Below are 15,000 nucleotides of genomic sequence, written 5' to 3'. Positions count from 1 at the left end.
CGATCACCTCTGCTACTTCCCTCTGAACTTTATGTTCATCCTGGACATCTCTGTTCACATCACTGAGCTCGAATATATCAGGAGAGTGCAGAAGGTTTCTTCTCAAAATGGTTGCAGATGGGAATAAAGTTCATCATCATCATCATCATCACTGTCATTATTATCTGTAGCTTTTGTTTCTTCATCAAGATCCAGTCTGAACAGGAAGTATAAAAAGAGCAGTAGGACACACTGGATAAATACACACACACACACACTTTCATTTCAGCCTTTAAACAGGTCTCACAGCTGCCAATCAGAACATAGGAATATTACACATTGAATATTTCACTCCGGGGTCCATTCAACAAGCTAACATTATGGTCACAGGGTCAAAGGTCATCTCCATGGTAACAATAGCTCACACAGCTAAAGCACTTTTACAAAAGCATCAGGAAGCAGTGTTAAGTGCTAATAAACACATTGTGTGTGTTAACATCAGTGTCCCTCATTAGCATGAATAATTATTGAGATCAGTTCTGCTTCTCTCTCACACACACACACACACACACACACACACACACACACACACTGATGACGTGTTTATTCGTCTCCCTCTGAAGACTCCTCAGCCTCCTCCAACCACTGGATGAACTTCAGCAGCTGCACACAGTAAACACACACCCCGGGGTCATCACTTCTCTTGGCCAACAACTCAGCGATTTTCATTAAATAATTAAAATTAATCTGTGTTTATTCTTTTTGAACCCAAACGTCTCCATAAATAAACTCATCATGAAGATCTAGAGCTTTAATCTTAGACAAGAACTGAGAATTTTAATCCCACAAATAAATAAGCAATAGAACACTTATTTTCCATACACTTTACATTAGCTGTGTTTATATTGTAGAATTAGACTGGAATTATAAACATTACACTCATATACTGTTACAGTGTGACAGAAATAAAAAACAAACTTTATTATTATTATTTTGATGATGATTATCGTTATTAGTACTACTAGTATTTCCCAGTCAGTGTCTCACCCCCGGGTTCTTGCGCAGGGTTTTGCTCCGCTCCGTCTGAGATCCCTGAGAGAACCAGCGCATAATGGAGTCCTCATCTAGAATCTCCAACTGGTACACACTCATCAACACCTACAGAGCACACACACACACACACATGCACGCACACACACACACACACACACATAAACCACAGCACACTACAACTATATAGAGGAGCTTATATACACAAGTTAGGTGTGGTTTTGCATAGTGGGTGTGGTTTTGTGTGGTGGATGTGGCTTTGGGTGGTGAGGTTAGCTCTTTGTTGTAGGTGTGGTTTAATGAAGTGGGTGTGATTTTGTGTAGTGGGTGTGGCTTTGGGTGGTGAGGACAGCTCTTCATTGTTGGTGTGGCTCTGGGTTTTGGTTGCGGGTATGTATTATGGGTGTGGTTTATGGCTGTGGGTGTGGCTTTACCTTGGCGAGGGCGGGCCAATGTGTGTCGTGCTCAATGAACACTTCCTCCAGACTGGAGAGACAGTGTGCGTGATCCTGAGCTCGCTTCACATAGTTCTTAAACACCGGAGACCACTTCTTCAACAACTAAACACACACACACACTTTATCTGGCTTCCTTTCACAGCAATAAGCAATCAAACATACAGAGCACTTCTCAGATATCTACTGAAATCAGACAGACTCCTGAGCAGCAGTGATGTACAGACAGACAGATAGAGAGAGAGAGAGAGACAGACAGACAGACAGAGAGACAGACTCACGGGCAGCAGCAGAGAGGAGTACTGGGCAGCAGTGATGTACAGACAGACAGAGAGAGAGACAGACAGACAGACAGACAGACAGACAGACTCACGGGCAGCAGTAGAGAGGAGTACTGGGCAGCGGTGATGTACAGACAGACAGAGAGAGAGACAGACAGACAGACAGACAGACAGACAGACTCACGGGCAGCAGTAGAGAGGAGTACTGGGCAGCAGTGATGTACAGACAGACAGAGAGAGAGACAAACAGACAGACAGACAGACAGACTCACGGGCAGCAGTAGAGAGGAGTACTGGGCAGCAGTGATGTACAGACAGACAGAGAGAGAGACAGACAGACAGACAGACTCACAGGCAACAGTAGAGAGGAGTACTGGGCAGCAGTGATGTACAGACAGACAGAGAGACAGACAGACAGACAGACAGACAGACAGACAGACTCACGGGCAGCAGTAGAGAGGAGTACTGGGCAGCAGTGATGTACAGACAGACAGAGAGACAGACAGACAGACAGACAGACAGACAGACTCACGGGCAGCAGTAGAGAGGAGTACTGGGCAGCAGTGATGTACAGACAGACAGACAGACAGACAGACTCACGGGCAGCAGTAGAGAGGAGTACTGGGCAGCAGTGATGTGAGCTCCATGCTGATGGAAAGGAAACTCCAGCACCACTTTAGTGAGGATCTGCATCACCTCCTTCAGAGAGATGTTATAGGCATACCTGTACAACAACAACAACAACAACAACAACAATAAATCTGTTGTGTTTCTGGAGCTAATTCTATTCCTGTTACACTAAGAGTTTTATGCCCCTTACACCACAGCTCTTACACACACACCTCACACACACACACCACACACACGCACACACACACACACACACACACTCTTTCACACTCATTAACCAGCGACTGGTTTATCAGTGTGTCTCTGACTCACTTGAGCGAGTTAATCTCCAGAACCAGATTGTCACAGCTGATGTTCTCCTCCAGACCTCGCTGCAGAGTGCCGAGAACCTCGTTCTGAAACACTGACACACACACACACACACACACAGTTAACTCTGTATGTGTTAAAACCATTCATATAAATAACACACTCTCTTTCAGAAAGCGGTTAGATACAGAACGACATGCTCAACATTAGCTACATGGTCACCATGACGACAGGGTTACCCCATCACAGTAGCACAGTACACACTGATATTATAAAACTGTAATTACTTATAAGTCCATCGTGTCAGAATTGTGTAGTTATTAAAGTTTCAGCTACAGAGTGTGTGGTAACCATGACAACAGACCACCAGAATTGAACACCAACACCTAAACTGTCTACAAACTACACCATAAGCATGTGTCGCTGCATGTTGGTAGCTAAATGTTTAGCAGCACCACAAACCAGCATTTCTGGTTGCCATGACAACCTACCACCTCAAACCAGTGTCTGCAGTGTACCACAACTGGGGTGTGTGTGTGTAAAGTGAGTGCACCTCCTGCAGCACAGAGCTTTTAACATGCAGAGTGTTTAGCATCATCACGGTTACCATGGCAACGGTGTCCGAAGCAGCAAGTACCCATGACCTGGCCGTGGGTCAGTACCTTTAACATCGTCGAGCTCGGGGGATTCAGATCGGCTCCCAGGATCATGTGACCCTTCACTAGCCTCGCTCTCTGTCTCACTGTCAGGATCGGACTTCAGAACCAGACCTGCACACACACACACACACACACACACAGACCTTTCATTCAGGGGTGTGTGTGTCTGGGAATGTGTGTGTGTGTGTCTGGGTGCGTCTGTGTGTGTGTTACCCCAAATGCATTGTGTTAGCTCCTCCTCCTCCGCATCATCAGTGCTGCTGTTCTTCCACAGGTAGCCCCGCCCCTCAGAGCCCACCTCAGCTGGATTATATGCTAAACACAAACAAGTAAAAAAACTCATACAGGTGTGTGTTCATCTTCTGGACTACACAGGTGTGTGTGTGTGTGTGTGTGTGTGTGTACCCTTGTGTTTGATCTTGTCTTTATGAACATTGATGTCATTCTCTTCACTCAAGAACTCATCTTCTTCATCATCTTCCTCCTCCTCATCTGGGTGATGCAGAGACACAACTGTCCTCTCAGGGAGAGACACGCCCGGCCCCACCACCACCTACACCAGGGGGCAAGGGTCAAAGGTCAGGGGTTAAAATATAAGAGCTATTTAAAGATAGTTAGCATCAGAGGTGTGTTAGAGGTGAGGGATATACAGCACACTGTGTGTGTGTGTGTGTGTGTGTTCTTACACCATAAGCGAGTACACACTGTGTGTGTGTGTGTGTGTGTGTTCTTACACCATAAGCGAGTACACACTGTGTGTGTGTTCTTACACCATAAGCGAGTACACACTGTGTGTGTGTGTGTGTGTGTGTTCTTACACCATAAGCGAGTACACACTGTGTGTGTGTGTGTGTTCTTACACCATAAGCGAGTACACACTGTGTGTGTGTGTGTGTGTGTGTGTGTTCTTACACCATAAGCGAGTACACACTGTGTGTGTGTGTTCTTACACCATAAGCGAGTACACACTGTGTGTGTTCTTACACCATAAGCGAGTACACACTGTGTGTGTGTGTGTGTGTGTGTGTTCTTACACCATAAGCGAGTACACACTGTGTGTGTGTGTGTGTGTGTGTTCTTACACCATAAGCGAGTACACACTGTGTGTGTGTGTGTGTGTGTTCTTACACCATAAGCGAGTACACACTGTGTGTGTGTGTGTGTGTGTGTTCTTACACCATAAGCGAGTACACACTGTGTGTGTGTGTGTTCTTACACCATAAGCGAGTACACACTGTGGTTTGAGTGTGACTCCGTCCTTCACCTCCACTCCATCACAGACCACAGACTGACGAACCGTCACTCCGTCTCCAATATGAACACTGTTCCAGATAAACGCCCTGTCCAACACCACACCATCTCCTAGGAGACACACACACACACACACACACAGGAAGTCAGAGTGAAGCAGGAAGTGAGAGTGAAGCAGGAAGTGAGAGTGAAACAGGAAGTGGGAGTGAAACAGGAAGTGGGAGTGAAACAGGAAGTGGGAGTGTTACCGATCAGGCAGTTAGCCCCGATCACGGTGTTAGAGAGGCTGCAGTTGGCGCCGATCACCGTGTTTTGTCCAATCAGAACGTTTTCCTCCATCAAACTGCCGTGTCCTAAACCGACGCCCACTTCACGGTAAACATTGTGGCGAGAGTGCGTGCAGCTCCGCCCCTCCTCATCTGAGAAGTTAGCTTCAGGGGTGATGGGATACGCCCAGCGGCCAATCAGATCGCAGGACACGGAGTCGTACATGTGCAGGTTGGAGACGCGCGCGCCGTAGCCATCTTTACTCACAAACATGTGGATCTGATTCCCCAAAATCTGACAGGAAACAGGAAGTAGCTCATAGCACAACTTAGCATGAAGCACACAAAGCTGTTCACACTGCTACACACCACTGTGACCAGATACACACAGAGAAGCTAACTCTGGCTAGCATGATAAAAATGAAAAGAAATGAATGAAGTGAAGGTGAACAGAGTGTGTGTGTGTGTGTGTGTGTGTGTGTGAAAGGTGAACAGAGTGTGAGGTGTGTGTGTGGGTGTGTGTGTGAAAGGTGAACAGAGTGTGAGGTGTGTGGGTGTGTGTGTGTGTAAGGTGAACAGAGTGTGAGGTGTGTGTGTGGGTGTGTGTGTGAAAGGTGAACAGAGTGTGAGGTGTGTGTGTGGGTGTGTGTGTGTGTAAGGTGAACAGAGTGTGAGGTGTGTGTGTGGGTGTGTGTGTGTGTAAGGTGAACAGAGTGTGAGGTGTGTGTGTGTGTGTGTGAGAAAGGTGAACAGAGTGTGAGGTGTGTGTGTGGGTGTGTGTGTGTGAAAGGTGAACAGAGTGTGAGGTGTGTGTGTGTGTGAAAGGTGAACAGAGTGTGAGGTGTGTGTGTGGGTGTGTGTGTGAGAAAGGTGAACAGAGTGTGAGATGTGTGTGTGTGTGAAAGGTGAACAGAGTGTGAGGTGTGTGTGTGTGTGTGTGTGAAAGATGAACAGAGTGTGAGGTGTGTGTGTGTGTGAAAGGTGAACAGAGTGTGAGGTGTGTGTGTGTGTGTGTGTGTGTGTGAAAGATGAACAGAGTGTGAGGTGTGTGTGTGTGGGTGTGTGTGTGAGAAAGGTGAACAGAGTATGAGGTGTGTGTGTGTGTGTGTGTGTGTGTGTGAAAGATGAACAGAGTGTGAGGTGTGTGTGTGTGTGTGAAAGATGAACAGAGTGTGAGGTGTGTGTGTGTGTGTGAAAGATGAACAGAGTGTGAGGTGTGTGTGTGTGTGTGTGTGTGAAAGGTGAACAGAGTGTGAGGTGTGTGTGTGTGTGTGTGTGAAAGGTGAACAGAGTGTGAGGTGTGTGTGTGTGTGTGAAAGGTGAACAGAGTGTGAGGTGTGTGTGTGTGTGAGAAAGGTGAACAGAGTGTGAGGTGTGTGTGTGTGTGTGTGAGAAAGGTGAACAGAGTGTGAGGTGTGTGTGTGTGTGTGAAAGGTGAACAGAGTGTGAGGTGTGTGTGTGTGAGAAAGGTGAACAGAGTGTGAGGTGTGTGTGTGTGTGTGTGAGAAAGGTGAACAGAGTGTGAGGTGTGTGTGTGTGTGTGAAAGGTGAACAGAGTGTGAGGTGTGTGTGTGTGAAAGGTGAAAAGTGAACAGAGTGTGAGGTGTGTGTGTGTGTGAAAGGTGAACAGAGTGTGAGGTGTGTGTGTGTATGTGAAAGGTGAATAGAGTGTGAGGTGTGTGTGTGTGTGTGTGAAAGGTGAACAGAGTGTGAGGTGTGTGTGTGTGTGTGTGTGAAAGGTGAACAGAGTGTGAGGTGTGTGTGTGTGTGTGTGTGTGAAAGGTGAACAGTGTGTGAGGTGTGTGTGTGTGAAAGGTGAACAGAGTGTGAGGTGTATGTGTGTGTGTGTGTGTGTGTGTGTGTGTGTGTGTGAAAGGTGAACAGAGTGTGAGGTGTGTGTGTGTGAAAGGTGAACAGAGTGTGAGATGTGTGTATGTGTGTAAGGTGAACAGAGTGTGAGGTGTGTGTGTGTGTGAAAGGTGAACAGAGTGTGTGGTGTGTGTGTGTGTGTGTGTGTGTGTGTGAAAGGTGAACAGAGTGTGAGGTGTGTGTGTGTGTGAAAGGTGAACAGAGTGTGAGATGTGTGTGTGTGTGTGAAAGGTGAACAGAGTGTGAGGTGTGTGTGTGTGTGTGTGTGTGTGTGAAAGGTGAACAGAGTGTGAGGTGTGTGTGTGTGGGTGTGTGTGTGAGAAAGGTGAACAGAGTATGAGGTGTGTGTGTGTGTGTGTGTGAAAGATGAACAGAGTGTGAGGTGTGTGTGTGTGTGTGTGTGTGAAAGGTGAACAGAGTGTGAGGTGTGTGTGTGTGTGTGTGTGAAAGATGAACAGAGTGTGAGGTGTGTGTGTGTGTGTGTGTGTGAAAGGTGAACAGAGTGTGAGGTGTGTGTGTGTGTGTGTGTGTGTGAAAGGTGAACAGAGTGTGAGGTGTGTGTGTGTGTGTGAAAGGTGAACAGAGTGTGAGGTGTGTGTGTGTGTGAGAAAGGTGAACAGAGTGTGAGGTGTGTGTGTGTGTGTGTGAGAAAGGTGAACAGAGTGTGAGGTGTGTGTGTGTGTGTGAAAGGTGAACAGAGTGTGAGGTGTGTGTGTGTGAGAAAGGTGAACAGAGTGTGAGGTGTGTGTGTGTGTGTGTGAGAAAGGTGAACAGAGTGTGAGGTGTGTGTGTGTGTGTGAAAGGTGAACAGAGTGTGAGGTGTGTGTGTGTGAAAGGTGAAAAGTGAACAGAGTGTGAGGTGTGTGTGTGTGTGTGAAAGGTGAACAGAGTGTGAGGTGTGTGTGTGTATGTGAAAGGTGAACAGAGTGTGAGGTGTGTGTGTGTGTGTGTGAAAGGTGAACAGAGTGTGAGGTGTGTGTGTGTGTGTGTGAAAGGTGAACAGAGTGTGAGGTGTGTGTGTGTGTGTGAAAGGTGAACAGTGTGTGAGGTGTGTGTGTGTGAAAGGTGAACAGAGTGTGAGGTGTATGTGTGTGTGTGTGTGTGTGTGTGTGTGTGTGTGAAAGGTGAACAGAGTGTGAGGTGTGTGTGTGTGAAAGGTGAACAGAGTGTGAGATGTGTGTATGTGTGTAAGGTGAACAGAGTGTGAGGTGTGTGTGTGTGTGAAAGGTGAACAGAGTGTGTGGTGTGTGTGTGTGTGTGTGTGTGTGTGTGAAAGGTGAACAGAGTGTGAGGTGTGTGTGTGTGTGAAAGGTGAACAGAGTGTGAGATGTGTGTGTGTGTGTGAAAGGTGAACAGAGTGTGAGGTGTGTGTGTGTGTGTGTGTGTGTGTGAAAGGTGAACAGAGTGTGAGGTGTGTGTGTGTGTGAAAGGTGAACAGAGTGTGAGGTGTGTGTGTGTGAAAGGTGAACAGAGTGTGAGGTGTGTGTGTGTGTGTGTGTGTGTGTGTGTGAAAGGTGAACAGAGTGTGAGGTGTGTGTGTGTGTGAAAGGTGAACAGAGTGTGAGGTGTGTGTGTGTGTGTGTGAAAGGTGAACAGAGTGTGAGGTGTGTGTGTGTGTGTGAAAGGTGAACAGAGTGTGAGGTGTGTGTGAAAGGTGAACAGTGTGTGAGGTGTGTGTGTGTGTGTGTGTGAAAGGTGAACAGAGTGTGAGGTGTGTGTGTGTGTGAAAGGTGAACAGAGTGTGAGGTGTGTGTGTGTGTGTGTGTGTGTGAGAGGTGAACAGAGTGTGAGATGTGTGTGTGTGTGTAAGGTGAACAGAGTGTGAGGTGTGTGTGTGTGTATGTGTGTGTGTGAAAGGTGAACAGAGTGTGTGGTGTGTGTGTGTATGTGTGTGTATGTGAAAGGTGAACAGAGTGTGAGGTGTGTGTGTGTGTGTGTGTGTGCGTGAAAGGTGAACAGAGTGTGAGGTGTGTGTGTGTGTGTGTGTGTGCGTGAAAGGTGAACAGTGTGTGAGGTGTGTGTGTGTGAAAGGTGAACAGAGTGTGAGGTGTGTGTGTGTGAAAAGTGAACAGAGTGTGAGGTGTGTGTGTGAAAGGTGAACAGTGTGTGAGGTGTGTGTGTGTGTGTGTGAGAAAGGTGAACAGTGTGAGATGTGTGTGAGAAAGGTGAACAGAGTGTGAGGTGTGTGTGTGTGTGTGTAAGGTGAACAGAGTGTGAGGTGTGTGTGTGTGTGTGAAAGGTGAACAGAGTGTGATGTGTGTGTGTGTGTGTGTGTGTGAAAGGTGAACAGAGTGTGATGTGTGTGTGTGTGTGTGTGTGTGTGTGTGTGTGTGAAAGGTGAACAGAGTGTGAGGTGTGTGTGTGTGTGTGTGTGTGTGAAAGGTGAACAGAGTGTGATGTGTGTGTGTGTGTGTGTGTGTGAAAGGTGAACAGAGTGTGATGTGTGTGTGTGTGTGTGTGTGTGTGTGTGTGTGTGTGTGAAAGGTGAACAGAGTGTGAGGTGTGTGTGTGTGTGTGTGTGTGTGTGTGTGTGTGAAAGGTGAACAGAGTGTGAGGTGTGTGTGTGTGAAAGGTGAACAGAGTGTGAGGTGTGTGTGTGTGTGTGAAAGGTGAAAAGTGAACAGAGTGTGAGGTGTGTGTGTGTGTGAAAGGTGAACAGAGTGTGAGGTGTGTGTGTGTGTGTGAAAGGTGAACAGAGTGTGAGGTGTGTGTGTGAAAGGTGAACAGTGTGTGAGGTGTGTGTGTGTGTGTGAGAAAGGTGAACAGTGTGAGGTGTGTGTGTGTGTGTGAAAGGTGAAAAGTGAACAGAGTGTGAGGTGTGTGTGTGTGTGAAAGGTGAACAGAGTGTGAGGTGTGTGTGTGTGTATGTGAAAGGTGAACAGAGTGTGAGGTGTGTGTGTGAAAGGTGAACAGAGTGTGAGGTGTGTGTGTGTGTGTGTAAGGTGAACAGAGTGTGAGGTGTGTGTGTGTGTGTGAAAGGTGAACAGAGTGTGATGTGTGTGTGTGTGTGTGTGTGTGTGAAAGGTGAACAGAGTGTGAGGTGTGTGTGTGTGTGTGTGAAAGGTGAACAGAGTGTGAGGTGTGTGTGTGTATGTGAAAGGTGAACAGAGTGTGATGTGTGTGTGTGTGTGTGTGTGTGAAAGGTGAACAGAGTGTGAGGTGTGTGTGTGTGTGTGTGTGAAAGGTGAACAGAGTGTGAGGTGTGTGTGTGAAAGGTGAACAGAGTGTGAGGTGTGTGTGTGTGTGTGTAAGGTGAACAGAGTGTGAGGTGTGTGTGTGTGTGTGAAAGGTGAACAGAGTGTGATGTGTGTGTGTGTGTGTGTGTGTGTGTGTGTGTGTGTGTGAAAGGTGAACAGAGTGTGAGGTGTGTGTGTGTGTGTGTGTGAAAGGTGAACAGAGTGTGAGGTGTGTGTGTGTATGTGAAAGGTGAACAGAGTGTGATGTGTGTGTGTGTGTGTGTGTGAAAGGTGAACAGAGTGTGAGGTGTGTGTGTGTGTGTGTGTGAAAGGTGAACAGAGTGTGAGGTGTGTGTGTGTGTGTATGTGAAAGGTGAACAGAGTGTGAGGTGTGTGTGTGTGTAAGGTGAACAGAGTGTGAGGTGTGTGTGTGTGTGTGTGTGAAAGGTGAACAGAGTGTGAGGTGTGTGTGTGTGTGTGTGTGAAAGGTGAACAGAGTGTGAGGTGTGTGTGTGTGTGTGTGTGAAAGGTGAACAGTGTGAGGTGTGTGTGTATGTGAAAGGTGAACAGAGTGTGAGGTGTGTGTGTGTGTAAGGTGAACAGAGTGTGAGGTGTGTGTGTGTGTGAAAGGTGAACAGAGTGTGAGGTGTGTGTGTGTGTGTGAAAGGTGAACAGAGTGTGAGGTGTGTGTGTGTGTGTGAAAGGTGAACAGAGTGTGAGGTGTGTGTGTGTGTGTAAGGTGAACAGAGTGTGAGGTGTGTGTGTGTGTGTGTGTGAAAGGTGAACAGAGTGTGATGTGTGTGTGTGTGTGTGTGAAAGGTGAACAGAGTGTGAGGTGTGTGTGTGTGTGAGAAAGGTGAACAGAGTGTGAGGTGTGTGTGTGTGTAAGGTGAACAGAGTGTGTGGTGTGTGCGTGTGTGTGTGAAAGGTGAACAGAGTGTGTGGTGTGTGCGTGTGTGTGTGAAAGGTGAACAGAGTGTGAGGTGTGTGTGTGTGTGTGAAAGGTGAACAGAGTGTGAGGTGTGTGTGTGTGTGTGTGTATGTGAAAGGTGAACAGAGTGTGAGGTGTGTGTGTGTGTGTGTGTGTATGTGAAAGGTGAACAGAGTGTGAGGTGTGTGTGTGTGTGTAAGGTGAACAGAGTGTGATGTGTGTGTGTGAAAGGTGAACAGAGTGTGAGGTGTGTGTGTGTGTGTGTGTGTGTGAAAGGTGAACAGAGTGTGAGGTGTGTGTGTGTGTGTGTGTATGTGAAAGGTGAACAGAGTGTGAGGTGTGTGTGTGTGTGTGTGTATGTGAAAGGTGAACAGAGTGTGAGGTGTGTGTGTGTGTGTGTGTGTGTGAAAGGTGAACAGAGTGTGATGTGTGTGTGTGTGTGTGTGAAAGGTGAACAGAGTGTGAGGTGTGTGTGTGTGTGTGTGTATGTGAAAGGTGAACAGAGTGTGAGGTGTGTGTGTGTGTGTGTGTATGTGAAAGGTGAACAGAGTGTGATGTGTGTGTGTGTGTGTGTGTGAAAGGTGAACAGAGTGTGAGGTGTGTGTGTGTGTGTGTGTGTGAAAGGTGAACAGAGTGTGAGGTGTGTGTGTGTATGTGAAAGGTGAACAGAGTGTGAGGTGTGTGTGTGTGTAAGGTGAACAGAGTGTGTGGTGTGTGTGTGTGTGTGTGAAAGGTGAACAGAGTGTGAGGTGTGTGTGTGTGTGTGTGTGAAAGGTGAACAGAGTGTGAGGTGTGTGTGTGTGTGTGTGTGTGAAAGGTGAACAGAGTGTGAGGTGTGTGTGTGTGTGTGTATGTGAAAGGTGAACAGAGTGTGAGGTGTGTGTGTGTGTGTGTGTGTATGTGAAAGGTGAACAGAGTGTGAGGTGTGTGTGTGTGTGTAAGGTGAACAGAGTGTGAGGTGTGTGTGTGTGTGTGTGAAAGGTGAACAGAGTGTGAGGTGTGTGTGTGTGTGTGTGAAAGGTGAACAGAGTGTGAGGTGTGTGTGTGTGTGTGTGTGTGAAAGGTGAACAGTGTGTGAGGTGTGTGTGTGTGAAAGGTGAACAGAGTGTGAGGTGTATGTGTGTGTGTGTGTGTGTGTGTGTGTGTGTGTGTGAAAGGTGAACAGAGTGTGAGGTGTGTGTGTGTGAAAGGTGAACAGAGTGTGAGATGTGTGTATGTGTGTAAGGTGAACAGAGTGTGAGGTGTGTGTGTGTGTGAAAGGTGAACAGAGTGTGTGGTGTGTGTGTGTGTGTGTGTGTGAAAGGTGAACAGAGTGTGAGGTGTGTGTGTGTGTGAAAGGTGAACAGAGTGTGAGATGTGTGTGTGTGTGTGAAAGGTGAACAGAGTGTGAGGTGTGTGTGTGTGTGTGTGTGTGTGTGTGAAAGGTGAACAGAGTGTGAGGTGTGTGTGTGTGTGAAAGGTGAACAGAGTGTGAGGTGTGTGTGTGTGAAAGGTGAACAGAGTGTGAGGTGTGTGTGTGTGTGTGTGTGTGTGTGTGTGTGTGTGTGTGAAAGGTGAACAGAGTGTGAGGTGTGTGTGTGTGTGTGAAAGGTGAACAGAGTGTGAGGTGTGTGTGTGTGTGAAAGGTGAACAGTGTGTGAGGTGTGTGTGTGTGTGTGTGTGTGAAAGGTGAACAGAGTGTGAGGTGTGTGTGTGTGTGAAAGGTGAACAGAGTGTGAGGTGTGTGTGTGTGTGTGTGTGTGTGAAAGGTGAACAGAGTGTGAGATGTGTGTGTGTGTGTAAGGTGAACAGAGTGTGAGGTGTGTGTGTGTGTATGTGTGTGTGTGAAAGGTGAACAGAGTGTGTGGTGTGTGTGTGTATGTGTGTGTATGTGAAAGGTGAACAGAGTGTGAGGTGTGTGTGTGTGTGTGTGTGTGTGTGAAAGGTGAACAGAGTGTGAGGTGTGTGTGTGTGTGTGTGTGTGTGTGCGTGAAAGGTGAACAGTGTGTGAGGTGTGTGTGTGTGTGTGTGTGTGTGAAAGGTGAACAGAGTGTGAGGTGTGTGTGTGTGAAAGGTGAACAGAGTGTGAGGTGTGTGTGTGTGAAAAGTGAACAGAGTGTGAGGTGTGTGTGTGTAAGGTGAACAGTGTGTGAGGTGTGTGTGTGTGTGTGTAAGGTGAACAGAGTGTGAGGTGTGTGTGTGTGTGTGAAAGGTGAACAGAGTGTGATGTGTGTGTGTGTGTGTGTGTGTGTGTGTGTGAAAGGTGAACAGAGTGTGATGTGTGTGTGTGTGTGTGTGTGAGAAAGGTGAACAGTGTGAGATGTGTGTGAGAAAGGTGAACAGAGTGTGAGGTGTGTGTGTGTGTGTGTAAGGTGAACAGAGTGTGAGGTGTGTGTGTGTGTGAAAGGTGAACAGAGTGTGATGTGTGTGTGTGTGTGTGTGTGTGAAAGGTGAACAGAGTGTGATGTGTGTGTGTGTGTGTGTGTGTGTGTGTGTATGTGAAAGGTGAACAGAGTGTGAGGTGTGTGTGTGTGTGTGTGTGTGTGAAAGGTGAACAGAGTGTGAGGTGTGTGTGTGTGAAAGGTGAACAGAGTGTGAGGTGTGTGTGTGTGTGTGTGTGTGAAAGGTGAACAGAGTGTGAGGTGTGTGTGTGTGTGTGAAAGGTGAAAAGTGAACAGAGTGTGAGGTGTGTGTGTGTGTGAAAGGTGAACAGAGTGTGAGGTGTGTGTGTGTGTGTGAAAGGTGAACAGAGTGTGAGGTGTGTGTGTGAAAGGTGAACAGTGTGTGAGGTGTGTGTGTGTGTGTGAGAAAGGTGAACAGTGTGAGGTGTGTGTGTGTGTGTGAAAGGTGAAAAGTGAACAGAGTGTGAGGTGTGTGTGTGTGTGAAAGGTGAACAGAGTGTGAGGTGTGTGTGTGTGTATGTGAAAGGTGAACAGAGTGTGAGGTGTGTGTGTGTGTGTGTGAAAGGTGAACAGAGTGTGAGGTGTGTGTGTGAAAGGTGAACAGAGTGTGAGGTGTGTGTGTGTGTGTGTAAGGTGAACAAAGTGTGAGGTGTGTGTGTGTGTGTGAAAGGTGAACAGAGTGTGATGTGTGTGTGTGTGTGTGTGTGTGTGAAAGGTGAACAGAGTGTGAGGTGTGTGTGTGTGTGTGTGTGTGAAAGGTGAACAGAGTGTGAGGTGTGTGTGTGTGTGTGTGTGTATGTGAAAGGTGAACAGAGTGTGATGTGTGTGTGTGTGAAAGGTGAACAGAGTGTGAGGTGTGTGTGTGTGTGTGTGTGAAAGGTGAACAGAGTGTGAGGTGTGTGTGTGTGTGTGTGTGTGAAAGGTGAACAGAGTGTGAGGTGTGTGTGTGAAAGGTGAACAGAGTGTGAGGTGTGTGTGTGTGTGTGTGTGTATGTGAAAGGTGAACAGAGTGTGAGGTGTGTGTGTGTGTGTGAAAGGTGAACAGAGTGTGAGGTGTGTGTGTGTGTGTGTGTATGTGAAAGGTGAACAGAGTGTGAGGTGTGTGTGTGTGTGTGTGTATGTGAAAGGTGAACAGAGTGTGAGGTGTGTGTGTGTGTGTGAAAGGTGAACAGAGTGTGATGTGTGTGTGTGTGTGTGTGTGTGAAAGGTGAACAGAGTGTGAGGTGTGTGTGTGAAAGGTGAACAGTGTGTGAGGTGTGTGTGTGTGTGTGTGTGTGTGTGAGAAAGGTGAACAGAGTGTGAGGTGTGTGTGTGTGAAAGGTGAACAGAGTGTGAGGTGTGTGTGTGTGAAAGGTGAACAGAGTGTGAGGTGTGTGTGTGTGTGTGTGTGTGAAAGGTGAACAGAGTGTGAGGTGTGTGTGTGTGTGTGTGTGAAAGGTGAACAGAGTGTGAGGTGTGTGTGTGTGTGTGAAAGGTGAACAGAGTGTGAGGTGTGTGTGTGTGTGAAAGGTGAACAGAGTGTGAGGTGTGTGTGTGTATGTGAAAGGTGAACAGAGTGTGAGGTGTGTGTGTGTGTGAAAGGTGAACAGAGTGTGAGGTGTGTGTGTGTGTGAGAAAGGTGAACAGAGTGTGAGATGTGTGTGTGTGAAAGGTGAACAGAGTGTGAGGTGTGTGTGTGTGTGAAAGGTGAACAGAGTGTGAGGTGTGTGTGTGAAAGGTGAACAGAGTGTGAGGTGTGTGTGTGTGTGTGTGTGAAAGGTGAA

The 15,000-nt window shown here is 47.4% G+C and overlaps 1 protein-coding gene across 1 annotated transcript in view; it reads right to left on the bottom strand.

The window, feature by feature from the left end:
- The window catches only part of eif2b5 (eukaryotic translation initiation factor 2B, subunit 5 epsilon), a 32,480-nt gene that overhangs the window by 387 nt on the left and 17,093 nt on the right, over positions 1–15,000 (bottom strand). The window contains exons 7-16 of the mRNA XM_058395101.1: positions 4,863–5,175; positions 4,580–4,725; positions 3,769–3,916; positions 3,577–3,678; positions 3,367–3,474; positions 2,708–2,798; positions 2,366–2,489; positions 1,464–1,589; positions 1,027–1,137; positions 1–642 (exon numbers count right to left, since the gene is read on the bottom strand). The exon at positions 1–642 is cut by the window's left edge and continues 387 nt beyond it. Of these exons, the coding sequence (XP_058251084.1) occupies positions 583–642; positions 1,027–1,137; positions 1,464–1,589; positions 2,366–2,489; positions 2,708–2,798; positions 3,367–3,474; positions 3,577–3,678; positions 3,769–3,916; positions 4,580–4,725; positions 4,863–5,175 (1,329 nt within the window). The 3' untranslated portion in view covers positions 1–582. The remainder of the gene's footprint in view (positions 643–1,026; positions 1,138–1,463; positions 1,590–2,365; positions 2,490–2,707; positions 2,799–3,366; positions 3,475–3,576; positions 3,679–3,768; positions 3,917–4,579; positions 4,726–4,862; positions 5,176–15,000) is intronic.

The sequence above is a fragment of the Hemibagrus wyckioides genome, linkage group LG07 (assembly GCF_019097595.1).
Source record: "Hemibagrus wyckioides isolate EC202008001 linkage group LG07, SWU_Hwy_1.0, whole genome shotgun sequence".
Lineage (NCBI taxonomy): Eukaryota > Metazoa > Chordata > Actinopteri > Siluriformes > Bagridae > Hemibagrus > Hemibagrus wyckioides.
This window is presented reverse-complemented; position numbering and strand designations above follow the sequence as displayed.